At 42.5% G+C, this 26,798-nt stretch overlaps 2 protein-coding genes and 2 pseudogenes across 14 annotated transcripts in view; 1 reads left to right on the plus strand and 3 right to left on the minus strand.

The window, feature by feature from the left end:
* PGBD1 (piggyBac transposable element derived 1) overlaps window positions 1–5,641 on the minus strand; it is an 18,932-nt gene extending 13,291 nt beyond the window's left edge. For 2 of the 10 annotated variants that reach the window (XM_082346851.1, XM_082346850.1), the window contains exon 1: window positions 722–5,641. The gene's annotated coding sequence lies outside the window, so the exon portion shown is untranslated. Of the gene's footprint in view, window positions 1–653 lie in introns of all 10 variants that reach the window. The other 8 variants (XM_082346853.1, XM_082346852.1, XM_082346854.1 and 5 more) reach the window with 7 other exon arrangements.
* On the minus strand, window positions 2,235–19,632 carry ZSCAN26 (zinc finger and SCAN domain containing 26). Of its 2 annotated transcripts, XM_082346931.1 has the most exons (5): window positions 15,622–19,632; window positions 11,647–11,797; window positions 10,244–10,729; window positions 9,817–9,934; window positions 2,235–6,581 (listed from the first exon to the last, which is right to left on the minus strand). In XM_082346931.1, exons 3-5 carry the CDS (start codon window positions 10,661–10,663, stop codon window positions 5,680–5,682), a joined length of 1,440 nt encoding a protein of 479 aa, XP_082203057.1. In that variant the 5' UTR covers window positions 10,664–10,729; window positions 11,647–11,797; window positions 15,622–19,632; the 3' UTR covers window positions 2,235–5,679. The 2 variants fall into 2 exon arrangements, with proteins under 2 accessions (XP_082203057.1, XP_082203056.1); XM_082346930.1 differs by lacking the exon at window positions 11,647–11,797.
* Window positions 11,222–13,161, plus strand: LOC309608041 (protein BEX3 pseudogene; annotated as a pseudogene). The gene is made up of 2 exons: window positions 11,222–11,281; window positions 12,558–13,161. The product of its transcript is annotated as a protein BEX3 pseudogene (transcript).
* A 232-nt stretch (window positions 19,633–19,864) lies between the features above and the next one.
* LOC309607854 (NKAP-like protein) lies at window positions 19,865–22,820 on the minus strand (annotated as a pseudogene). Its single transcript has one exon. The product of its transcript is annotated as an NKAP-like protein (transcript).
* Window positions 22,821–26,798: the final 3,978 nt, after the last annotated feature.

The raw sequence follows: 26,798 nt of genomic DNA on the forward strand, positions 1-26,798 counted from the left end.
TAGGTGAGGTAGACTGTTTCCAAAGCCTCCATCCCCTAAAACCTGTTACGATGAGATTTTGTCACTTTTCTCATCATGAGGTAGAGTCTACTTTTCCTTCCCTTGAGTCTGTGCTGACCTGTGACTTGTTTTAACCAATAGAATATGGCAGAAATGACAATGTAAGAGGAAGTGCTCTTGTAGTGCCAGACACACAGCCATGAGACTTCCATGCTGTGAGAAAGCCCAAGCTAGCCATGCAGAGGTCACGTGCAAGAGAACCACGGAGCCCCAGCTGGAGCCCAGCTGGGCCTAGTCCCCAGCTGACTGACCAGCAGCCACATGAGTAACTCCAGTAATACTGCGCAGTCAATCCATGGAATCATAAGAATAAGCTGAGGTTGTTTTAAGCCACTAAGTTTGGGGCTTTATTTTTTTATGTAACACTAGATAACAAACAGTAGAAATACTTCAACTTCTGTTTCTCTTCTCACCCGTTCCTTTTGTGATCTCAATTAATCAAAATTCAATATGTCTCTATTCTAAGAACACTTAAATCTCTGTCTGGCTCTGACTTGCCTTTCATATTCCAAACTCACATCTTGGGCCTCTCCTGCACTGTAATTTCAACACATCCCAAACTGAAATCAGAGTCCCCTCAAAGCTGCACTCACTCTGTATTTTTCAGTCTCTATTGGCATCACCACCACCTTCCATGCATTCAGGCTCAAAACCAGCTTACTTATCTATAATCACCCTGAGTCCAGTCAGTTCTTCCTCCACAACGCCTCTTGCAGCCATTCCTTCCTTTTCACTCCTGCTTTACGATTTGCATTCGCTATTACAATCATTTTCTGTGTGGTATTCCTGCCGCACCACACACTCCATCATCACTGGATCGATATTTCCTAAAGCACAGTTCGAAACATATTCGACACACCTGTCCCACCAAAAAGCGGGTTTCAACTGCTCCTTGTTGAACTAAATTCAAACTCCCCAGGATCTGATCTTAACTGAGTTTGACTTGTGTGTTTGTCACTCGATAAACATTTATCGAGCACGTCATTTTCCAAGCATAACGCTAACCCCATAATAAAAGACATAGACCCTACCTCCAAGAAAGCCATCGTCTTCCCAAATGCCTCGTATCACTGCCAGCTGATACTCAGATTTGTTCCACCAACCTTGTACTTTATGGCCACGACCAGTCTTCTAACGGTATATTCCCAAGGCCCCGTGCAAATGCCACCCCCAAACCTAATGTACAGTCTTCTGTCCTCTGAGCCACTCAGGTGGAGGGTGTTCCCATGGAAAAGTGAGCCCAAAACTGCCTCACAAACCCGTTTCCCTCTCCAACCCGCATTACAGATCACACCCCGCATCACCACCACCACCCCTGCCCCTTGAGGACAGGGGTTTACCTTTGCATGACCTCAGCGAGCCCGGGCTTACCTGGTATTCAACAAATACTGGCGGACGTCTTGCCGGAGGCACGTAGATGTACTGGGATGTTGGTAGCCGGGACCTGCGGCGGGCCCAGAACGCATCTTACTGCCATTGCCCCCCAGCTCCTAGCACTTGGCATATAGCGGGCACTCGGTGAGTGTCTAATTGCTGGTTAACGGACCAAAAGTTCAAGGAACATGCACAACGAAGACGTGGCCGACCCAGTGAAAAGCCCCACCGGAGGGCGGAGGCCCGGCTCTCCACAGTCGGGAAGAGCCAGCCGCCTGTCCCCGCAGGGCCCGGGCGTGTGCCGCTTCCTGCCGTCGGGACTCGGGGTCAGACTTCCCCTCCCGCCGTGCGGCAGCCTAACCTCAGCCCGGCCGGCTCCATGCCTCTCTAGGAATGCGGCTGCATGTCTCACTGGTACGCCTGGCGGACCCCCGCAGCCACCGCCCGCCCTGCTCAGTTGCTGAGTCCCCACCAGGCCATGGGGATGTTCCCAGCCTGCCCCTCATTTTTGCAATCATTTCAATTAAAAACCAACTAGATGATGAAGACAAAAGTGAGTTTCTGTCTCTAGAGTCCTCACAGGCTGCTGGGGGAACAGATGAATAAAGATTACAATACAGCAAGCAGCACAAATTTTAAAAGCTTAAATATACAGATCATATATGTACAATTAAAACACAAGTTGCATAGAAACTATAAAATGAAAAGTATCCCACTCCCCAGAGTTAACCATTGTTAATATTTTGTGTATATCTTCCCAGGACGCTAACAGCCACATAGTAGCACTCATTAAACATCTGTTTAATAAGTATGTATTTTAAACCACCTCTGGCATCACAATATAATTTTGCACCTTATCTTTTTCAGTTAAGAAAGCTTGGAGATCTTTCCATACCACTTTATCTTTTAACAGCTAACTAGTATTCCATTGTACGGGTTAATTTACTTAACTATTCCTACTATATTTTTTCTTTGTTAAGTAGAGAACACCATTGAATATCTTTACATGGTTTTATGAGTATATTTCTAGATAAAAATACTACACACACTGAAATTTATTTGTCAAAGGGCATGTGCATTTAAATTTTGATATACAGCTCCCTTATTTAATTTTTAAGGGCACTGCTGTTTAAGAGTAAAAGGAGAATCTAATAGAATAATTCAGCCAAGGTGAACACAGCGGTTCAAAATCAGAATTAACATGTTACTTACCAACCAATTAACATGTGAAAAGACTTTCAATTTTGACAGTAAAACTATTCTTTAAAAACTCTTTAAAAAGCAGACCCAGGGACTTCCCTGGTGGCGCAGTGGTTAAGAATCTGCCTGCCAATGCAGGGGACCCGTTAGATCCCACATGCCGCGAAGCAACTAAGCCCGTGCTCCACAACTGCTGAGCCTGCGCTCTAGAGCCTGTGAGCCACAACTACTGAGCCCACGTGCCACAACTACTGAAGCCCGTGTGCCTAGAGCCCGTGCTCCGCAACCAGAGAAGCCACCGCAATGAGAAGCCTGCGCACCACAAGGGCAACGAAGAGTAGCCCCCGCTCGCCACAACTAGAGAAAGCCCGCACGCAGCAACGAAGACCAACGCAGCCAAAAATTAATTAATTAATTAAAAAAAAAAAACAAAAAACGCAGACCCAAACAGAAATGGCTGATCAGTAGAAGATACTGCTGCAATACAGTTAGTCTTCCTGGACTTCTGCTCTCTGAAAAGATTTTTAACTGCTTTTTAGGGTGTCTAGGATGTCTTACATTGCAAGCAAAACCCCAATCAAGATCTGTTATAACATTTGCCCTTTGTTCAATGTTTCTATAATTTTCAGGAATAAATAAGGAAAACACGTTATTTAAATATATCTGTATCCAAAATTTTGCCCAGGTGGTTATGGATCTGCCCCAGGGTACAGATGAGAACACCATTTCCTTTGGAACTGTAAGGAAGAATTAGGTTAAGGTGTCAATGAACTTAGATTGCTTCTAATACCTACACTATGGAAACATCATGAAAAGAGAAAGCCAAAATAAATTTTCCAGATATTTAAGGTATATATCAATTCTTCATACTTTGAATCTTTTAATTATCTTTGCTTTTTAATGAGAATAATAAAGATATTCCATGTTCTTTCCTTAAACTGAACAGAATCAAATAAACTACGACATGGAGCTAAATGTTTAGGTACTAACCTCAGCACACCCCTCAAAACTCTTGGAAAGATCCCTGTTATCAACTTAATTTTACTCATAAAGGCAGAATAAAGACACATACCTTTATGGTTTCCTAAGCAATGGAATATGACTGACTTTCCATAAAATCCTTTAATTTCTCAAAAAATTACAGCTGCTTCTCCTGCTGATTTGGTCCTCCTCCAGATAATGGTATTAACTGTTGCTTCTGGTCAGCTTGCACCCACTCAGATCCGAGTGGGAAGTGGGTCAAAGACTCCTAAATGCCAGGCACCTCCCTGGTGGCGCAGTGGTTAAGAATCTGCCTGTCAATGCAGGGGACCCGGGTTTGATCCCTGGTCCAGGAAGATCCCACATGCCATGGAGCAACTAAGCCCACGCCTAGAGCCCGTGTTCCGCAGCAAGAGAAGCCACCACAATGAGAAGCCCACCACCGCAACAAAGAGTAGCCCCCTCTCCTCAACTAGAGAAAGCCTGCACGCAGCAATGGAAGACCCGACGCAGCCAAAAATAAATAAATATATCTATATCTATATAAAAGACCCCTAAGTGCCTATTTCAGCCTTCATTCTCTCCTTTACTTAGTGACAGAAGCCTGATTTTCAGCTGGGCATTCTGCAACCCAGAATAAGACACACTTTCCAGCTTCCCTTTTCTAAGATTTGGCCTATGATACACCCGCTGAAGTGATTTACGGGAAGGCTGCTTAAAGGGAGCTGACTGACAAGGAGGAGTCTCTTTTGTCCTTCTGCCTTTTGTCCACATTTTGCATGTGATGGCTGGAGCTTCAGCAGCCATCAAGGATCATATGATGACCTTAAGGAATGATGGCATGAAAGGCAGAGGCTGGGTTCCCTAGTGATGTCATGAAACCACCTTACCAGTGCTGGACTGCTGTCTCTGGCCTTTTCTACTTAAGAGAAAAACGAACTTTTATTACATCATTCCCACTTTTTGTTGTTGTTTTTAAACTATATGCAGCTCAACAAAAACCTCAGTAAAACATGAGGGCTCACCAGTCTTCCCACTCACGTGACAGAGAAGCACCCCAAGCAGCTACCACCAATCAGCAAGTGATGTTTATCATCCTGGTGATATATTCAGAAGTGGACTTCCCTAAGCTTAATATTCTTCATAATTACCATGACATTTTGGCATTCACAACATGAAGATCATGATCTCTTCCAAGCTGATTTTCTGATTTGACTTTCAAAATTCCAGAACAAGCAGTATTTTAAAATTCTGTCCTCAGTATTAAAGGAAAAAAAGTCCAATTTCTTTCCCCATTTATTGAAGTTTCTATGCAGCAGCCACTATACTGACACTGGAGTTATGAAGTAAGATAGCTGCTACTTGGATTAATTCAGCCCAGTTCATTCAAATGGCTTATGAAATCTCTTGCATAGTCTAAATAAAACCTTACTTTCTAACTTGAATCAGTGAGGTATTATGGCAGGCATGGGGCTGCGAAATGGTAAAATTAGATCATCTTTGCTTTCCAAAATGCTGATTGGGGGTGGGGAAGGAGGGGATAATGCTAGGGGCAGGCAGGGTAGTAAAACCAGTGGGCGAAAATGTTCACCATTAACCTGTGCTTTAAGATACCTTTGAGGGTGATATATTTCCAAACATCATTGGTTTTATTGTATAGGAGTCTGTTGCTGTAGCATATGCAAAAATATCAACCTGCTCTTGTTCTGTTTAAGCCTGTTTAAATCTGTGGACACTTGATTCATTGCTGACTTAAAGCCCTCACTCAATCATGAGGCTCTCTACTACTTGGAGATGCATAGCTATGCATTTAGCATGCTAAAGGCTCTGAGAAGTCCTGCAGTAAAGAATGCTATTTACCTTTGATCCCCCAGGGTCTAGGGTCAAATTACTGTGGCCCAAAGCTGACTACAAGGAAAATGAAGGAAAGAGAGAGGAGGCAGATAGCCTCCAACTTGGTGCCCAAGAGTTCTCTGCCAGAGTTGGCTAGAGTGACTTTTCCTAAAGTGCCAGCTTGCTTGTTAATGTACTGTCTCTGATGGTCCATAAGGAGAGGACACCTCATCAAGCCAGTTTGTCTTTGTGGTGATATCGCTGATGTTGAAAAAGACCTGACCTCTGCCTGAAGGCTTCTCCACATTCATTACACTCGTACGGTTTCTCCTCGTTGTGGATTCTCACGTGCTGAGTAAGGTGTGAGTTTAGTCGGAAGGCTTTCTGGCATACAGTACACTTGAAAGGTTTTTCTCCAGTGTGAATCCTGTGGTGTCGAATAAGGTCTGAGGTCAAACTGAAGGCTTTCCCACACTCGTTACACTGATGGCTTTTGGAGTGGCTGTGGATTCTCTGATGGTGGGTGAGGAGCAGGGCCTGACTAAAGGTTTTCCCACACTCCTTGCACTCACAGGGCTCCTCCTGACTGTGAATTTTCTGGTGTCGATTAAGGTGAGAGCTGCGCCGAAAGTTCTTTCCACAGTGGATACACAGGTAAGGTTTCTCTCCAGTATGGATTCTGAGATGTTCCAAAAGGCCTGCATTCTGGCTAAAGACTTTTCCACACTCCTTGCACTGATAAGGCTTCTCACCAAGATGGATTTTCTGATGTCTGACAAGGTGTGAACTTCTCTGAAAGGTTTTCCCACACTCATGACACTGATGACCTTTCTCTCTAGAGTGGATTTTCTGATGTCCAGTAAGACTAGAACTCTGACACACTTCAGATTCACAGAGCTTTTCTCCCGTGTGTGAACCTTCATGCTTAATCAGGTCTGAGTGCTGGATGAACCCCTTCCCACATTCTGAGCATTTATAGTCAGTCTTCTCCTTGGCCTTGGCCTGCTGCCTATCCAAGTTAGAGTCCTCATAATGAGCCTCTTTGGGTTCAGATATTTTCCCAGATGATTCCACTCCTCCACAGGAGTCTGTGTCTACAACCAGCTTCCCATTCTCAGTCCTTGTCTCCTCACCTGAAACATTAAATATATACCACCAGTTACTTGTCTTTTGGTGCTTAGGGAAAGGAATCTACAACTAGGAGGAAAAAAAACTGAATCAAGCCATGTGTGCAAAGTGGAAATGTTGTGGGTGCTGGTGTTTGCATAGAACATACATGGAATGATACATAAGAAACTGTTTAACAGTGGCTGCCTTTGGGGGATTATGGTGAGAGGCAACTTACTGTAAATGGTTTGAGGTTTATCATGTGATACGCACATCTATACATACATACACACACACACAGAAGTTAGCAAGCAAGCAAACTGTCATAAAGGGCATGGCTGTACGTTCTTGATAATGGCCTCATGTGGAAAATTAGAAAGCTAGGTCAACTGAGTACCCTGGGGCCAATAAGAAAGGGCTAGCACCAGAAATGAAGAAATAAACTGGAAATGAAGACATGCAGACGTGGTGCCAATTTTATCATGATTAACTGTGTAATCTTAGGTAATTCCTCTAGGCTCAGTGTCCTCATCAATAAATCAAAAACACTGGGCCACAAGGCCCTGAGGGTAAAAAGAAGTCCACAAAAATGTCTTAGCCTTTCCTGATCTCCTTGGACAGCAGTAACTGCTTTCCTGTGTGGTTCAATGGAGCTATTATATCTCAGTGTTGTAATAATTTGCTTATATGTCTGGAACATAAGACATATAAGCAAATTATAACAATGTGTGCTGAATAAAACCTTTGTTCAGACACACAGGGAAGAGGGTGAGAGGGAACAGTAGATAGGATAAGTCTTTTAAGTCCAGGAGCCTGAAAGGAGATGCAAAGTCAGAATGAGAGAGTAAAAGGGGAGATGGATGGAGAAAATAGAAGAGGGAGCATCTAAGCAGCCCTCATAACAAGCAAATGAGGGTTACCCCGTGTAAGCAAGATAAAGGCAGCAGATCATTTAAAGAGTGAGAGTAGATGAGAAAGTGAAGGGTGTGGGAAGGAGACATCAGGGAAAGTAAAAGCACACGTGGGAGAGGGAAGATTAAAAACATGTACTGTGTGTAAAGGCCTTTTGCAAGAGGATGAAGTCACCTCCATGGGGGAGGGAGTGAGAGTTAAGGGATGAGAACAAGAGAGGTTCTTTTCCAGTGATTTTATAATGACAGACACAACTAAAAGGGGAGGCAGGGGCCTGCAAAACTGAAAAACAACCTGAACTTGAATATAAAATAACAGGGCTTCCCTAGTGGCGCAGTGGTTAAGAATCCGCCTGCCAACACAGGGGACACAGGTTTGAGCCCTGGTCCGGGAAGATCCCACATGCCGTGGAGCAACTAAGCCCGTGCACCACAACTACTGAGCCTGTGCTCTAGAGCCCACAAGCCACAACTACTGAGGCTGCACACCACAACTACTGAAGCCCGCACACCTAGAGCCCGTGCTCCGCAACAAGAGAAGCCACCGCAATGAGAAGCCCAGGCACCGCAATGAAGAGTAGCCCCCAGTCGCCACAACTAGAGAAAGCCCGTGGGCAGCAACAAAGACCCAATGCAGCCAAAAGTAAATAAATAAGTAAATAAATAAAAGAAGAATATAAAATAACATTTTCAACAGATCTAGAGGGTTAAGGAACAGTTTCAAGAATCTACTATTGCTAAATCTACTTTTCATACTTAAAATAAACACCCATCACTGATTACACAGCATAAATTCATTTCTGCAAGGCTGTTTAGAAAAGGTAGGCCTCTCTCTTTCAGCGACTTTACTCAGAAAGCTTCCAGAAGAAGAGGACTTTTGAAGCAGACTCAGAAATTGAGCAGGGGGAGTAGGTAGTAGGTAAAAGAAGCCTTTAGAATTGAAATCAACCATTCATCAAATAGACATTTACTGAAGGTCTACTCTAGTCCAGGGACAGTAGCAGACTCAGGAAACAAAACAAAGCCCCTGCCCTTTTGGTCTGGTGGGAGAAAAAGAGAAGTAAACCAGCAACTCTAATATAATACTAACAGTTCCGTGGTAGGAGAAAACTTGGAGCTCTAGCAGCAGAGGTGGGGAAACGGATCCAGACTTGGAGAAATTAGGGAAGGACAAAGAAAGTGATATCTAAGCTAGGTCCTGAAGGATGAGTAGGAATTAGCCAGGGAGAGTGAGGAAAAAGTATTCCAGGCAGAAGAGGAGCAAATGGGAAATGGAATGCAACTCAGCATGAGGGGGAACACACAGTGTGAGCAGGTGGGACAAAAGGCGATTAATTGTCCCAATGTGTCTGGGACTGAGGGGTTTCCCAGCACATGCAACAGCTGGAGCTAAAAGTCTCAAGCAAATCGGAGCAAGCTGGTGATGTTAGTGGACATGGGGCTGCAAGGTCTACAAATGCCAGAACATGCCGTGTGAGGCCTTTGTTAAAGGTTATTGGGAGTCACTGAAGGTGGTGGGTTGGTTTTTATTTTTTACTCTTTATTATGGAATTTTTCAAACATCAAAAAAAAAAAGTTGAAAGAATAACATTACTTAGCTCACTGAAGGGCTTTAACGAGGAGAGCAACATTAATGAATGTGTTTAAATGACAGAGAATGAACAGGAGGTAATTTAACTTCAGTGGAAGCACTAAAATGACACAGTAAAACAAAAAGAGAAGCAGGGCTTGTATCAGGCTGGAAAGAGGAGAAAATGAAAGGGATAGAAATTAGAAAGAGAAATTCAGAGTCAAAGAAAATATGGTAGAGCAAAAAAAAAATAATTCAGGCAACATTTAGAAGTAAAAGACAGTAGTCATTTACAATAATCTGAATGTGGTAAGAAGAAACGAGTAATGAATCATGTGGTTGGAATTCTTTGCCTTGGGTAAGAAACTAGCACTCCTTTTTTAATTCACCCCTACAGTAATGGGGAGAAGAGGAAGGTGAAGGTCTACACAGGAGAAGCATTCAGTTTTAACTGAACAAAAAAACCCCCCAAACTAGAAGCATCCAAAAACAGAAACAAGGATTAGGGAAAAAGGAAATGTCTGGGGTGATGGAAACTTTTATATCTTGATTGTGGTGATCATTAGACAACTACCATTATTTCATGTTTGTGAAAAGTCATTGGCCTGTACACTTACAAAGAGTGAATTTTACTGCGTGTAATTTATACCTCAGTAAACCTGACTCAAAACAAGAAGAACAAGACACAAAATGCCAAGGGTGCTGAGCAGGGCCTCGGGTCGGGGGGCACCACGAAGCCCACCACATCTCACATGCAGGAAGATGCAGTCTACTTCTTACCCTTCTGTCTCTTGGGCTTGGGAATTGCACCCTCAGGCTGGACCTGCTGCTTCGGCACTGCTTTCAGAAGGGCCGTCTCCTCCACAAGCATCTTCTGTTTCTTTGCCTGGTTTGGGTCCTAGGGATGATTAGGTACACGTGGGTTTAGGAGGAAACTGCTGTTCAGAAAAGCACTTCAATGTTAGAAAAGAGAGCAAAGAGAAAAGACAGAAGGGCAAAGAAAAGAGGCTGGAGAACCTGGAGCACATTCAGTTTCCTCCCAGCAGAGACAGGTAAGGCTGAGGTAAGACCTTCAGCAATGAACAGCCAGACTGAAAAGAAACTGAACCAAAGCTTAGCGATTCTCCCACTGGTGAGCTCATGGCCACCGCTCTGGCCAGAGGCCTCAACTCCTGCTTTCCTGCAAAAGAGCACATCTGACCCTTACCACCTGTTGTTCTGTTCCTCCCAGTTCAGGCTGCAAATGCTCCAGTACAACAACCACATCTTCCCCACTCTCTGGGTGATGCTCCCGCACCCGGGCCTGCAACTCCTCAGGCAGGATGGTCAGGAACTGCTCCAGCACCAGCAGCTCCAGGATCTGCTCCTTGGTGTGGGCCTCGGGCTGCAGCCACTGTCGGCAAAGTTCCCGGAGCCGGCTCAGTGCTTCTCGAGGTCCTGTGGTCTCTTCATAGCGCAACTGCCTGAACTGTTTGCACAATGGCTCCTGCCCGAGGCCTGCGCCGTTTCCTTGCAGCTTGACCCCCTGTTCCCGAGTACAGTGGTGACCCTCCTTCACTAAGTGAAGTCCCTCCTTCTTCAGATTCAGAGGAGCCGGGGAAGGAGTGGTTACCAATGCTGTCGCCATCCCCAGCTTCAGACTGCTCTCGCTGTTCTGGAGAACTTTCTTTTGACTGCCTCCTCAGGGATACCCCTGAAAATGTAATAACAAGAATCACAGAAACAGTAATATTATAGTAATAATAATGATAATAACAACAATAGCAATACCCCTTTGTTGGGTTTATACATTTCCAATAATTACTATCCATTTTTTTTTTTCTCTCTGAAACAACCATACAAAATGAGAAGACTCTGTTTTACAGAAGACTGCCAGCTAACATAGCAGGAATAACAGATTTGAAAAAAATCACCATTTTGTAGCCCTTGAGGAAATAACTGTTTCAATCAAGGACCACAAATGGGTGAAATCATTGGGTGAAAGGAGTAGGGGAAAAGGACAATCTCATAGTCTCAGAGAATCACCACACTGATTGCTTATGAATTACAAGGGGAAGAATGGAGCTATCTGGCAGTCACAAACTTAATCAAATGAAACCTAGTAACACCAACAGCAAGACAACTGACCTTGTGCCTTACCACTTATGTAGCATTTTTACTAAAAGTGTTTAACATGAATCTAACAATGAGGAAACTTTCAGATAAATCCAGAATGTCCAGAATGCAGCTTCTCTACAATAGGCAGGTACTCTTCCAAACAATCAATTTCGTGAAAATAAAAAGAAGGTGTGGGGAAGGTATTTTTCTAGATTAAAGAGATACAGCAAAATGCAATGTGTGAAATTTGCTCTTGAGTTAAAAAAAAAAGATACAAGTATGTTTTGAAGAATTCAGAAATCTGAATATGAATAATATATATACGCAAACTATGGCCCAGCAGACCAAATAGAGCCCAAAGGCTGTTTTCGTACATAAATCTTTACTGGAATACAGCCAAACCCATTTGTTAAGATAGTGTTTACATCTGCTTTCACAATACACTGGCAGGACTGAGTACTTGAACAATGGCGCACTGACCCCTGTGTAGTCAAAAATCCGTGTACTACTTACTATTTCTGCTTCAAACACAAAGGAACTGGTAGATGACCAAGGGTAGGAAGCTGAAACAGCTTGGATAGGATCAGGATTCAAACTCTAGTTCTTTTGACTCCACATATTGTGATCTCTAATCAAACACAAACTTTTCCCCACACTTAAAGGTCTGTAAGATGAAAACACAGGTATTGATACTATTGATATATTTATTGAAAAAATCCGCACATAAGTGGACCTATGCAGTTCAAACCCTTCTGTTCAAGGGTCAACTGTAGTTGCCATAGAGATCGTATCACCTGCAAAGCTCAAAACATTTACTATCTGGCCCTTTACAGAAAAAGTGTGTAGATCTTAAGAGTTTTCTCAGGTGGTCACGTAAGAGAGTATCCTTATTCTCAGGAGATGGTACTAAAACTTATTTTCAAATGTTTTGGGGAGGGGGGATTACGGGGGGCGGTAAGTGGAGAGAGAGAGAGAACACAAATGTAGCAGGAAGTTCACAGCTGCTGCTATATGAGGGGTATATCGTATTAATTGTACTACTCTTTCAAATTTTCGGTAGATTTGAAAATTCTCCAAATGTTGAGAGGAGAAAAAAGACACAAAATGAGTAAAACTGCTTGTAGGTTCATTAATTAAAGCCAGTATCAGAATTAACTAAAAGAATATACGGATATTCATAACTCATCTCATTTACAGATTGTCTACAATGTGCCAGGCTCTCTTAGTTGCTGAGATACAAAGATAAAAGAACTCCTTGGCCTTTACAGCTCTCTGCTCCGTAAGAAATCTCAAGTGAATTAGCAGGTCAGAAAAGGCTTTCTGAAGGCCCCTGCCCCCACCCCGGCCCTTTGCAGGTCTTCGGGACTAAGCATCTAGGCGGCGCACTCGTGGCGAGAATCACGAGCAGGAGGCAGCAAGGATAGGTCCAGGAAAACGAAGAAATAGAGCAGCCTGTGCAGAATGGAGAGGTAGACCGCCCTTTGGGAGGGGGCGAAGGCCACCAGCCAGCAGGAAATAATAGACAGGGACAGGCTCGCCGACTTGCCCCTAATTTCCGATGGGCCATACCCAAGAGGCAGGTCAGCGATGGGATGGGTGGAGATGGAGATGATATGGAAATGTTCATGGAGGAGATGAGAGAAATCAGGAGAAAACTTAGGGAGCTGCAGTTGAGGAACTGTCTGCATATCCTTATGGGGGAGCTCTCTAATCACCATGACCATCATGATGAATTCTGCCTTATGCCTTGACTCCTGCCATTTTCCACAAGATTAATACTGTGATTCCCACTGTCATTCTCCTTTTCCTTGCATTTTCCTGATATGCCTTTACTGATCCATTTGCTGTGAACCTTATGTAATTTCCATGTGTCAGGTGGGTTCTGTGTTACCAGCTTCTCATTGGAGGTTGCGTTGGCACCCAATCTAAGTTTCTGTCAACAGTAGAGTTTCACCCATTTGCATGGAAAAATGTAAAGCTAATAAAGCAATTAAATAGCAAAAAAAAAAAAAAAGGAAAGAAAGAAAAGGCTTTCTGGAGGTGAGTCCTTCTGACTCTTACAAGACAAGTGAAAGTTAGACTAGAAAATCGGGAAAGGGTTTTTCAGACAGAGAGAAGTCTGAGCACAGAACTGTTGGAAAACCTCACATCTTCAGGGTAGTTGTTAGTTATGGCTGGGAAAAGGCTAAGTGGGGCTGGAACCCTGGGAAACACCGACATGTAAGGAAGAGAAGTAAAAAGGAACAACTGCAGAGGTAGGAAAACAAGGATAGTAGTATCTAGAAGGCCAAGGGGATCTGTTTCTGTAAGTGTGGAGTGATGGAAAGAGCCTGGGCCTCAGACAGGCCTGGGTTCTAGTCTAGCTCTGTCACTTACACTGTTTGTTTACTCATTTGTAAAATGAAGGTAATACCTAATTCACAGAGATGTTTTGAGGTAAATGAGATAATAATTGTAAAGAATAGTAACTAAATAGTGGTACAGCTCTTTTAGAATTTGTTTAGCAGGTTTTCTGGTCCGCACTGGAACATCCCCCCACCCCCAGAAAAAGAATAGCAACTGACTGATTTATAATTGGAATTATAAAGAGGCAGTGTTCAAGAGTGAAATGTTTTAGGAAGGTGCGTTCACCTACGAACTGACATATGCACTTAATTAAAAAACAAAGAGGTCATTGTGACCTCTGTGAAGGCAATTCTGGTCATGGGATAGGGAGGACAGTCACCTTGCCACAGGAGAATGAGAAAATGGCAAGAGTAAGCAAAAATTACTTTCAAAAAATAGGACATTGAAAGGAAGGAGAGAAATAGGACATAAGATAGGAGGGGGTAATGTAGAGGACAGGTATGCCTGTAAGTTCAATTACTATCTTTATGCTGATGACTTCCTTATTTTTCAGCCCAGATACCTCAAGAGTGCCAGATCTATATTTCCTTCTGGCTATCTGGTTTCTGGATACCTTACAAAAGCCTTTCAAACCCAACATGTCAAAAATGAACTCAGAGGATTCCACCATCGTCCTTTGAAACAGGCTCTTGGTATGTGGAGAGTGAGCATTCTTGATTTTGACGACTCTTGAGTGACTCTAGAAATCAGTGAATAGCGTCTGCCAACTGCTGGCACACACTTCTGAACCAATATGCGTGAGGCTCACTCAGTTAGTGGCTGCGGCCAGTTAGGTTCCAAATTCAGCTAGCTGTTATGTATTCCTGGATGTGTATTAGAGTAGCACTCCCAGCTGATATTTTTCTCTGTCAAAAATGGACTTATAATTCAAAAACCCAATCCTGCTGCAGTTGACCCCTGAACAACACAAGTTTGAACTGCGCAGGTCCACTTATACTGATACATGGATTTTTTTTTTTTTCCAATAAATAGGCTGAATCTGCAGTGGGTTGAATCTGCGATGCGGCCTTGTGAATACAAAGGACTGACTGTAAAGTTATACTCAGATTTTCGACTGCACTGGGGGTAGGAGCCCTTAACTCCGGCATTGTTCAAGGGGCAACGGAACTCTTAATGAAAGTGAAAAAAAAGCCTGCGAAAGTAATGATTCTTAGACAGAAAATAAAAAAAAATGGTTAATTTTATGTGACAACTTGACTGGGCCACCGAGTACCCAGATATTTGGCCAAACATTACTCTCGTGTTTCTGTGAGGGTGTTTTTGGATGAGATTAACATTTAAATCACTCGACTGAGTAAAGTAGATCGCTCTCATTAATGTGAGTGGGCTTCATCCAATCAGTTGAAGGCCAGAATAGAAAAAAAAAAAGGCTGACTTTCCCCAAGTAAGAGAGAATTCTCCCTGCCTGACAGCCTTCAAACTGGGACCGGCTTTTTTCCTGCCTTCCTACAGTCTGTTCTCATCATGAGTTCCCAGCTGTAGATGCTTTAAAACATGTCAGATGTTTTTCCTTTGCTTAAAATTTTCCGACAACTCTTCACGCCAAGAAATGACCAAATTCCTTACACAATACAATGCCCACTTTTTCTACAGGCCTCCTCCCACCCCCCAATCTTTCTGATATCATCTTCTACACACTTCCCCCTTGTTCACTGCGCTCCAACCACTCTGGTCTCCCTGCCATTCCTCGAATATGTTAAGCAAGCTCCCGCTTTAGAGCCTTTGAACTTGCTGTTCCCCCCTGCTTAGAAAATTCGTACCCCCAAAGACCACACAGATCTTTTAACCTCCCTCAGGTTTCTGCTCAAATGTTACCTTCTAAGGCTTACCTTTAATAGGTATTTAAAATTGAGCTCAGTGGATGAAAAATATGCAGCAGAAGGTTGTGCCCCAATAACTAGATCCACAGCATCATTCCCCTCCTAGGGCCCAGGATTGACACCTCTCGCCCGCCCCCGCCCCAAGTCCACACGGCCCCTCTGTCGGGTAAGGCTTCCCTGCGCTTCCACCCTCAGGGAATCAGCTAATCCCCAGCCCACGGGCTGCAGTTCCTCCCCAAGCTGGGGCACAGTCACCACTCACCGCTCCAACGACCGGCAGGAAGGGCCAAAGACGCTCAAGCCCCGTCTTAGCTCTTTGCTGATCTCCGGCTCTCGCTCCGCAGCTCACTCTAGCGTCGCTCTAGGACTGCGGGAGGACCGCGGCTCGATGGCCTTCTGCTCCCGCCTCGCAGGAGGAGGCCAAGCTCCCAATGGTTGGCTGAACGTTCTCCAAGTCCCGCGGCTGAGAGGGGCGTCCCGGTGTGCGCTTACGGTTTTTTCATTTTTTAAGCCGAAATTTATTTTATTCATGTAAAAAACAGGCCAGCTCACTTTACTGTTATCACAAACAGCTGGCATTCCACTTTGCTTACTCACGTAATTAAAACACGGACACATATATTACCATTTCTCCCCAATTTAAAAAGTCATCAAATACAGTGGAAAAAATAAACGTCAAAGTATTTTGAAGATTAAATTGAACAATGAACGTATATTTAGATTGAAGGGTTTAAGGTAATAAAAAATTAAGAATTGTTACAAAACGCAAGTTCGTGAGCTGGACGCACAGTGAGGCCAAACAAACCAAAACGTCGGAGTCTGGAACAGAGAAAGGTTTATTGCAGGACCAAGCAAGGAGAACGCGTGGTCAGTGCTCAAAACACCTCCAACTCCCCAAAGGTTTTCAGCAAAGCATTTTTTAAAAAGCCAGGTGACGGTGATCAAGCTCCTGCGCACTTCTCTGATTGGTTGGTGTTGCGGTAACAGGGCGGTTAACATTATCAGTTCTTAGGAGCCTGTAGGTCTGGGGGCTCATGATCATCAAGCAGTTAATTTCTTCCATTTGGTGGTAATTTTAGCATCTGTAAAACAACTCAGGAAGAATGCATCAGATACTATTATCTATGTATCTCTACTTCAGAGAGGAGCTACAGCAGAGGATATGGGGGAGGTGTCTGTCCTGGGAAGGCCCCATAGGGTCCTGCTCAGTTACAGTCTGTCTATTACTATGGGAGAGAATAATCAACAATTATTCTCTGCAATGTATGGGGGTGAGGGGGTGGTGCAGGGGATCATATCACTACAAAAATAAATTATGCAGAAGAAAACAAATATTCCCTCTCTTGTCCACCTCATCACAAACTGTATTTTTACAGTCTGTGAACAAAATAAACCCTTTAAAACACCTGAACAAACTTTGGTTTAATCATTGATAATTTTGAAACAAATATCATACTAACCATGGTTTTATGACATAATTCATATTGTTTCAAGCCTGAAATTATCATAACAGGAAAGAAAAAAAAATTCTATCATCAGGAGAGTTATCTTCTCCTTGAGGGTCAGAGCTCGAAAATATCTTTTAAAAGTTAAAGTAAAATATATTTACTTAAAAACTTTTCCTTAGGCTAACAAATCCAGTCAATGCAAATATTTTACTAATTAGAAGTTAATATTCTGTCCTGAAGAAAAAACATACATCTGATTTTTCAAATTTATAAAGAAAGGCTTTCCCCCCAAAAAATTATGCAAGGAGTAAACATAAATTTTAATTTTAAAAGGAAGTAAATGTATTCTAATTCATTTACCCCCTTTCAAACTCCCTACCATGGCTGGCTTCTTAAATATCACTCATATTATCAAGGCTGAGATTATTGGCATTGCATTGTTTATCCCGTGAAAATAAATACACTTAATGTAACAGCTTGACAAACAAGAGTTTTTCAACAAAAATTCAAGGTGTGCATTTTTATGTAGTCTGTTTGTATCTTTTGGAAGGGGTAGAGGTAGATAAGGTGAGAACAAATCAAAATGCAATTTTTACCAGGACAGAGCTACATTTCACTAGTAATACAAGTCAATTTTCGAACTTGAGATTTTCATTTTCCAGGATTATCCTCATTTTTGTAAACAAAACAGTTGTCTATATGTTTCCATCAGGTCCATTCATAGGATATTTAAAATAAAAGCTTCCTTTTCTATATGATCAGAGGCACTATTGCATTACAGCCATGAGTTACAAGTATCCCAGTAGCATGTAAAATTCTTTGATGGCAGGGATCAAGCCTAACTTGCTCTTTGGTTTATCCCTAATATCTGCTATAGTGCCTACCACATAGAAAGCACTTATAAATACCTTCCATTTGATTTAATAATTCCACTTCTAGATGGCCATCTTTAGATGACCCAAAGGACTTTTGACCCAATAATTAATTCTATTTCTAGATGAGTATGCTACAGATAATACTCTCATACATCCACAAAGATTTTCACTGCAAGTATTGTATAATAGCAAAATACAGAAAACATCTTAAACATTGGATAAAACATGGTTCTTTCATACAATAGAATATTATAAAGTCATTAAAAAGAATGAGATAGATTTACATGCATTGATATAAAATATCTCCAATATATATTGTTTAGTGAAAAAAGCAAGGTATAGATCCATCTGTATAGTGTGGTATGGTTTGTTTCTAAAAATGGAAATATACATATGTAACAAGGTGGCTTTCACCCAACTCTCTTTGGGGAAAATCTCAAGCTAGTGTGGTCCAGTGTCAATCAAGTCACATACTGGGGTAAAAGTGCCCTTCTACATCACTCTGCCCTGCCAGATTCTAGAACTGCACTCCTTCACCTTCAGCTCTGTGGGGTTACCAGGGTCTTGAGCCTTGAAAAGGGGCTTATCCAAATTAGTTTGGTTAGCGCTGAAGTCTCAGAGTTCAGGAAGATGTCACTGGATGACAACAAAAGCCTTACACAGAACATCAGTGCAGCTCACTCTAAAAGTCTTTCCCAGCATTGGTGCTAGCCAGCCTCTCAATGCTAACTCTTTTGTCCACCTGGTCCCTCCTGATCTGATCTCCTTTTCATGAGCTCCTCCTTTATTCTCATTTTGTTCTTTCTCCTCCTAGTCTAGCTGGTGCCTAATCTACTCTTTGGTATACTCAAGCACTCTGGATCGTTATCTTTTTTATGTCTATTTTTATGGATAAATCCTATCACCCCTTCAATCAGGTACTCGGCTTCTAAGTCAAAGCCAAGATTTTCTTCAAGAAAACTTTGGCTTTCAGCACCTGTACTCTCTATTCTATATTTTAAAAAAAATCATTCAAGACTGTAGTGGGCATTTGTTGGTTGCCTACCCCCCCCCCCTTCCCAACATTACTCTGATTTTCACTCAGGTATCCATTCCTTGCCCATGTAGCCTATTAGGGTGACAAAACCTGCAGATTCAGGAGTAGGCCATTCTATTTCCCTTGCAACAATTCCTTTTCTGAGGAAGGGCATGTGACCTAAGCTAATCTAATTAGGCTGCATCTCAGTATACTTGTTTGGAATGCCAGGACAAAAATGTTCTCTCTTCATAGGTGGACCAGGAAAATATATAACCAAACTCAGGAGCTTTGGCAGCCTTTTCGTTATTTAAGGGAAACCAGCCTGAAGAGGAAAATGAGCCAATAAACCTCTACTTTTTAACTCAGTGTTAAATGGAAACCAGAAGTATACACTCAATTGAATCCTTTGTTCTTTCTGGGGTTCTTCTGGTTCTCCCTGGGGTAAATGAACGGCTCCATGAGGCAATGAAGCCCTCAAAGAGAGAAAAGTCAGAGCAACAGGGAAAAAAACAAAAACAAAAAACCCCTTCAGGTTAATAGATTCAGTCTTCAGCCTGCAACATACATGCTTGTATATACACAGAACTTATGGACAGATATAGAAGATTCCAAAAAGAGATTTCTTTGGGGAGAAGGATCAGGGGCTGGGGTAAAAGACTTACATTTTACTGACTTTCCTCCTGTAGTGTTCGAATATTTTAAAAAACGTGCACATTTTACTTTTAAAATTAAAAATAAAAAATAAATTACTAAAGAGATCTCAAAAAGCAGTTTTTTCTTGAGGAACTTAGATACAGCAGCACCATAAAGCCTTTTAAATTTTATTTATTTATTTATTTACGGCTGTATTGGGTCTTCGTTTCTGTGCAAGGGTTTTCTCTAGTTGCAGCGAGCGGGGGCCACTCCTCATCACGGTACGTGGGCTTCTCACTGTCGCGGCCTTTCGTGCGGAGCACAGGCTCCAGACGCGCAGGCTCAGTAATTGTGGCTCACGGGCCCAGTTGCTCCACGGCATGTGGGATCCTCCCAGACCAGGGCTCCAACCTGTGTCCCCTGCATTGGCAGGCAGATTCTCAACCACTGCGCCACCAGGGAAGCGCCCATAAAGCCTTTTAATTTTGGTCATATAAAATTCTTAAAAGTCCGGCTATAGAACAAAAGTTCTTATTTGTCATCTTTCCCTTTTGTCTTTCAGTACACCATCTCTCTGAAACTAACTAGAATCTTATTCTCTCTTCCGTCTCTCTTCTTGGTTAAAGGATGCAAGGGCTCTCTTCTCATCAGCACTATAGATCTAGTTCTCTTTACGCAGTCACACAGCTTCCATTCTGCGATGCCTGCTACCACTCATAACATAACCTAAGCATTCAAAAGAAGCAATCTCTTCACTTCTCAGCCCAATTTCACCTCTTCGTGGGATACGCTTTCCAGCTTTTACATACTCAGCCATAGCTGCACCTTCACCTGGAAGCAGAGCATGGCCGTAGTTCAAAGGTTTCCCATCTTGAGAGGTGTGTATTATAGGTGCCTCTGGACCTACTAGAGCCATGTTATCTGCAATCTTTGACTGCTCAATCCAGATATCTTCTGGCAACTCCCCTTCTGAATCCTTATAGCTTTTGTCACTGGATTCTTTTTTAGTCTTCTTCGTCTTTTTCTTGGGTTTTTTAGCTCTGTGTTTCTTTTTCTTCTCTTTCTTCTTGGCTTTTGTTGCTCTCTTTTCATCATCATCAGAGCTAGTGTTGTAGTTTGAATTACTGTCACTATTATCAGAATATTTCCTGTGTTTTCCTTTGGACTGTTTCTTTCTTATTTTTTGAATGACTGGTCTTCTTTTTCCTTTTTTCTTTGGAGCTGGATTGTGAACTGCTGCTCTTCTTAGTCTTTACCTCTTCATCCTCAACCGGGGTGTGTTCACCAGAATCTGGCTCAGGAAACTCTGGAGACAGCCCCCACACCTCAGGTGCTCCCGACTCCCCAGTCCTTTCTCTCTTTCAGCCTCCCCTGGCGATAGCTCTCCTCCTTCTCCTTCTCATAGTCTTCCGCCCACTGCCTGTCGCCCGCATAGTTGTGGTGATGGTAGCGGTATCCGCCATAGTAGACAGAAGAGGACGAGAAAGCGTAGTTGCGGAGCCCGGTGGGCCACTCTCGAGATCCAGAGCGGCTAAAGGTACAAGGAGCGCCGAAGCCCGACCCACCCCACTGAGGCCTGAGGCCCTCGCGGCCGCGGGAGTGCGAGTGGGAGTGGGAACGGCTGCCCCACGGGGATGGTCTGGCCTGCGCGGAAGGCAGGCTCCCCGACGAGCTGCGTCGCCGTCTCCTAGAGCCTGGGGTGTCCTCGGGGTAGCGCGACCGGTACACTGGAGCCATGAGCTGCGCTTTCACAAGGGCAGTTACTACGAAGACCGGGACTGACGGCGATTCCCGGCCACGCAAGCGCTCTAGCAACGGTCCGGCGCACGACTTCCGCTTCCGGCGCTTGCCAGAAGAAAACCCAATCAGCATGTGGGCTGTGAGGCCCCTGCTTTAGCTGAGGCTGTGTGGTGGCCTCTTCAAAAGAGCGGATAAAGGGGGCGTGGCCGTGCCTGTTGTCAGAATTTACATTCCCCATCCTGAGCCCCGTGGGAACGTAAAAAGAGGAATTCGCATCAATGAATCCCTCTACTGTTCAACACTCCCTTCTCTACCTGGTTACTTGCCTTTAAGCATCTTGATACCCTCTCTCCTATCATTCTCACTTCCGCCCTCTTTATCTTTACCGCTTGGTGAAGTTTCCCTACTTCTCACGCTCCTCTTGTTAACTCCTTAAAAAGGACCTTGTCCACCATCTTCATGGCAGAGATACGTTTACGTTTATTGATGACTACCAAATCCCACTTGGAAGCAAGAACCAGAGCTTATTTTAAAACCAAAGTTTGAGCTCAGCCTGAGTTAAGTGAGGACCGGAGTCATGATTTGTATTCTTAAATTCGCAGAAACACAGGGAAGCATCTAATCCAGGTTTGTAGATGTCTCCTTATCTAGTTGAGCTTTTCAGAAACTGTTGTTTGGGAACCACGCTCTGCACACACTTTGTTCACTCTCTAAAATGGCAAACATTTCATGCAAGATTACTTCCCCCGGATCTTAAAATGTGCATAGACATTACCGTCATCTTGGTTCTCTACAGTTAAGTTGACCTGCTCAGTTAGTTGACAGGCTTGGAAAGTGACAGAAAAGTTAAGTCAGAACTTAGGAATGGTGCTTTCCTGGTGCTAGGAGTCTAAATGAATAAAATGGAGAAATTAAATTAAATAGAATCAAATGAGATCATTTGATCTAAGTAGAATTTTAGTAATGTGATTGAAGGAAACAAGGACTGGCATGGTGTCCTGCCATAAACTATGCTACCTTAGGAACTGGCAAATAGGAGGGAGTATTAAAAATGAATGGTCACGGGGCTTCCCTGGTGGCACAGTGGTTGAGAATCTGCCTGCTAATGCAGGGGACACGGGTTCGAGCCCTGGTCTGGGAAGATCCCACATGCCGCGGAGCAACTACACCCGTGAGCCACAACTACTGAGCCTGCGCGTCTGGAGCCTGTGCTCCGCAACAAGAGAGGCCACGACAGTGAGAGGCCCACGCACCGCGATGAAGAGTGGCCCCCGCTTGCCGCAACTAGAGAAAGCCCTCGCACAGAAACGAAGACCCAACACAGCCAAAAATAAATAAATAAATAAATAAACAAACAAACAAATAAACAAAAAACAAACAAAAAATGAATGGTCACATGTATGGTGAAAATATCACAATAGATAAAGTATTACAGAAGTAAAAATGTCATACTTTATGTAAAAAAAAAATTCTTTTGGATAAAATAAGCCACTTTTTATTAGATGGGGTTTTCAAATATTGACTGATTGATGGAATATCTCTTTCAGATAATATATAGGAAATTAGTTTTAGAATATAGTTTTGTTCCTTAAGAAAACTATTATCTAGAACAGGGATTAGCAAACTTTTTCTGTAAAAGGCCAATAGTAAATATTTTAGACTATGTGGGCCAAGAGACAAAATTGAGGATATTATGTATGCACTTATATAATAAGACAAAAAACAAATTTCCACACATTTTTATTAATGAAATATAATTATCTTATTTAAACTATAATAATTGAGTACAAATTTTCGTAATACAGGTCTTCTGATGGGAAGAATGAAAACAATTTTTTGAGAAAATAACATTTTGCTTAATTGGGGTGCTGCCATTTTAGAGCAAAAGAAGCGCCATAGACAATATGATCACATTTATAAACTAACTCCAGAGTGAATTTTTCTAATGATGACAGAGGCCCAAACATGGAGAGAGAGCTTTTCTCTACATTTCATTTTAAGGGGCTTTTTTCCCATTAAGAAGGAATATTATCTTTTAAGGAGTATCTTGTTGGTGCTAGAATGTTGCTCTATATGGTTGAACAGGTATTTCTGCTGATGGGGAGGTTTGGTTGATGCATAATGCAGATACACAATGCACAGTAGAGGAAAGAGAGGAGGCCAAAGGGCAGAGAAAAAAAATTTTTTTTTTTTTTTTTTGGCCACACCACGCGGCATGCGGGGTCTTAGTTCCCCGACCAGGGATTGAACCCAGGCCCCCTGCAGTGGAAACACAGAGTCTTAACCACTGGACCGCCAGGGAAGTCCCCAGAGAAAATTTTTTATGTTTAAATTTTCCTTGTCTTGCCATAAAATATGAATTTTATTTCACAAATAATACAAAAGAACAAGCTGGATCAATTTCCAGTTTCACTCATTTAATAGGAACTCTGCTAGGGGCTAAGGATGCTCTGGTAAGCCTGTCATTTATCTCACACATATGCCTCAGCGCTTCTATATGCCCTGCTGTAGCGGGTCTGAAAGGCTACAAACTTCATTTCCGAGGATCCCAATGCTGATGGGCAGAATTGGTGAGGAACAGAGGGAAGAAAATGGTTAAAAGTTTTAACACTTTAGTTAATACCTGAAACTATAGTTATTTTCTGACAGCTTGGAAATTATGCAATGTGTTAGCTGTTTAAGAATTCACTCAGATGAAAGGAATAATCACATGGTTTATTACTATTATACAAATAAGTTACATTAGGGTTGTTCAGATTTTTTTTTTCTAGACCCTTAAAAATCTTGAAGTAGCTTAGGAATTTGAATAAAAATGGGAATTTGGAAAGTTGTGCAGAGGATTTTGGATGACAACCCAATTCCTAATAAACAAAATACATGGAACAGGCAGGAATATATCATAGTATTCAGCCATTAATTGGGAAAGGAGACCAGGAGCACTTGCTATGTTCAAATTCCAAGGTCTTAGCTTAGATTGATGTGGTAAATAGAAAGGAATTGCTAATGGTACAAAGTGAGAAATGTGGGTAGATGCAGAAATAAAAGGATATTTCTACAATAAAATGTTATGTTAACAAAAAAAAGTCCACAGGAAAGTAGTCATCCCCAAATATTTCTGTAGCAGCAACTCCATTTGAAGCGTACGAAATAGGTACCACATCTACAGAGCTGACTGAAAAAAAGTTCCCGTATTTGAATTCATCAGACCCAATTTTAGCTATCACAAGGAGTAACAAAAGATAGACTAAAAAGTGTGTTTAGAGAAAAGTAGATAAATTAAGTTTACTGAGTGAAGTTCTCATTATGAATAATTGAGATGGAACCACACAGATGATTTGGGACATCATTACAAGATAAGATCAATACTGTCACACGCTTGTGTCAGGACACTTTTTTTAGAGAGCCTTTACTATTAAACAACTGTCATTCCAATACACAGAGGTTTTGGCTAACAAAGTGTTTAACCTCCATTTCTCTATCAATATTAACTTTTTTTTTTTTTTTTTAATTTGGGAAGTTCTTTTTGCTTAAAGATTGCCAGAATTTGGGGGGATTTTTTTTTTTTTTTTTTTTTTTTTTGGCTGTGTTGGGTCTTCCTTTCTATGCGAGGACTTTCTCTAGTTGTGGCAAGCGGAGGCCACTCCTCATCGCGGTGCGCGGACTTCTCACTGTCGCAGCCTCTCTTGTTGCGGGGCACAGGCTCCAGACGCACAGGCTCAGTAGTTGTGGCTCATGGGCCCACTTGCTCCGCGGCATGGGGGATCCTCCCAGACCCGGGCTCGAACCCGCGTCCCCTGCATTGGCAGGCAGACTCTCAACCACTGCGCCACCAGGGAAGCCCAATATTAACGTTTTCAGATTATTTACCCAGCACTTCTTATTTGTATGAGCAGATCCTCACAATCCTGTGAGGTAAGTTGGCACTCCTACTATTTTTTTCCCACTAAAGGAGGAGGAAGAGGGGCTTCCCTGGTGGCGCAGTGGTTAAGAATCCGCCTGCCAATGCAGGGGACACAGGGAAGATCCCACGTACCCCGGAGCAACTAAGCCCGTGCGCTACAACTACTGAGCCTGAGCTCTAGAGCCCGTAAGCCACTACTACTGAGCCCCTGCACCATAACTGAAGCCCGGGCGCCTAGAGCCCATGCTCTGCAACAAGAGAAGCCACCACGATGAGAAGCCCATGCACCGCAACAAAGAGTAGCCCCCGCTCACCCGCAACTAGAGTAAGCCCGTGCGCAGCAACGAAGACCCAACGCAGCCGGAGAAGGAAAAGAAACAGAATCTTCTGCAGGAATACACACATCTTTACCAAAATTAAGAACCCATCTAGGAGGGCTATTCATCAAAAATCTCTTTTCATTGTAACTATTCATTCTACCCAAGTAGAAAAAATAGCTATAATTAGTTACTTATTAATGAAAAGGAAGAAGAAAGAAAATGGGGGATTTCAGCATTGTTTCAGTTGGAGAAGTGAAGTATTGGGTTGGCCAAAAACTTCCCAAACCCGAATGAACTTTTTGGCCAATCCAACAGAATGGCTAATTGACACTAAAATTCCTGAAAACAATTTTTAAAAGCATGAAAAGTGACATTTTATTCCACTTTATATACTGCTTATATCTAACTAAGCAGCTTATTTTATGGGGTCTAATTTCATCTGAAAATAATTTTTTTGACCATCCTTTTTAATAGGCTAGAGTTAAACCCATTTTATAATTCACTTACTTATAAACACACATTTGTTATATAGAAAAGTGGGGTGCCTAAAAGCCTATCAGCAAAGTAACTTTTCAATCTGAAATTATACAATAATGCCAGATAGTTTCCTAAATAATATTTTTATCATAAAATGTCAGTGGCTCCCCAGTGTTACTGAATAAAATTTCAACCCCTTGCTCTGGCACTGAAGGCCGCTACAATGTATGTACGTCTTCAAACTTGCCTTAGTTACTAAATTTGACAAACTCCTTTAGTCTTTTCAGCTAACATGTCACTCTGTCCATGCAATAATAGCACACAGCCAGAAGTAACCTTTCCCTCCTCTTAACTTCCACAGCATTCAGTTCACCACTCACAAGTTATTTACCACGGCACTGTCTTATTTTTATGTGCAAGTCTTATCAATGTTACTATACTGAAAGCCTAAGCCCAAGTATGTATGCATGGTGTGTGCGTATGCTTTATCGCTTTCATTGTCAGGCATAGTAGGCACTCAAAAGTATTTTTCTATAATCTTTCCCTCCTCTATGGAGAAGTCTTTTAGGTTCGGAAGGAGTAGAAAGAGCGAAAGGAGGCGCAGTGGTCCTTTGTTAATCTCCATAAATTATACTTATTAAGTGTATAATGTTTTCTGGTTTGTAAAAGGCTTTATATGTATCTCTTCACATGACATAAGAAACAAACACCAAAGAAAAATGAACAGTGTTTAAGATCAGGGCTATTAGCAAATATTTAGGAAAAATAAAGATAAGGAGACAAGAGGAAATGGCTAGCTTTGCGGAGGTAACAAAAATACGGTTAATTTAAAAGGAAATTGTAAAAGGCTAGAAAAGATTAACTGGAGGACGTCTACAGGATTTTAGAACACCAAAGTTTTAAATTATACTGCAACAAGGGGATAATGAAGGCAATGAAAGATTGTAGGAAAGTGATAAAGGAAGAGCCCCACAGTTTGCAAAGTCCCTAGTCAGCCAGGGGTACTTCAGAGCAGGAATCCAGCAAG

The sequence above is a fragment of the Balaenoptera borealis genome, assembly GCF_965194805.1.
Source record: "Balaenoptera borealis genome assembly, chromosome: 12".
Taxonomy (NCBI): Eukaryota; Metazoa; Chordata; class Mammalia; order Artiodactyla; family Balaenopteridae; genus Balaenoptera; species Balaenoptera borealis.

Excerpts from the sequence above, each read along its gene's own strand:
- ZSCAN26 (XM_082346930.1), bottom strand. The coding sequence starts at position 10,663 with ATGGCGACAGCATTGGTAACCACTCCTTCCCCGGCTCCTCTGAATCTG. Across the intron at positions 9,935-10,243 it reads GAGGAACAGAACAACAGGTG|GACCCAAACCAGGCAAAGAA; the intron begins GTAAGGGTCAGA and ends AATCATCCCTAG. Across the intron at positions 6,582-9,816 it reads CAAGCCCAAGAGACAGAAGG|GTGAGGAGACAAGGACTGAG; the intron begins GTAAGAAGTAGA and ends TTAATGTTTCAG.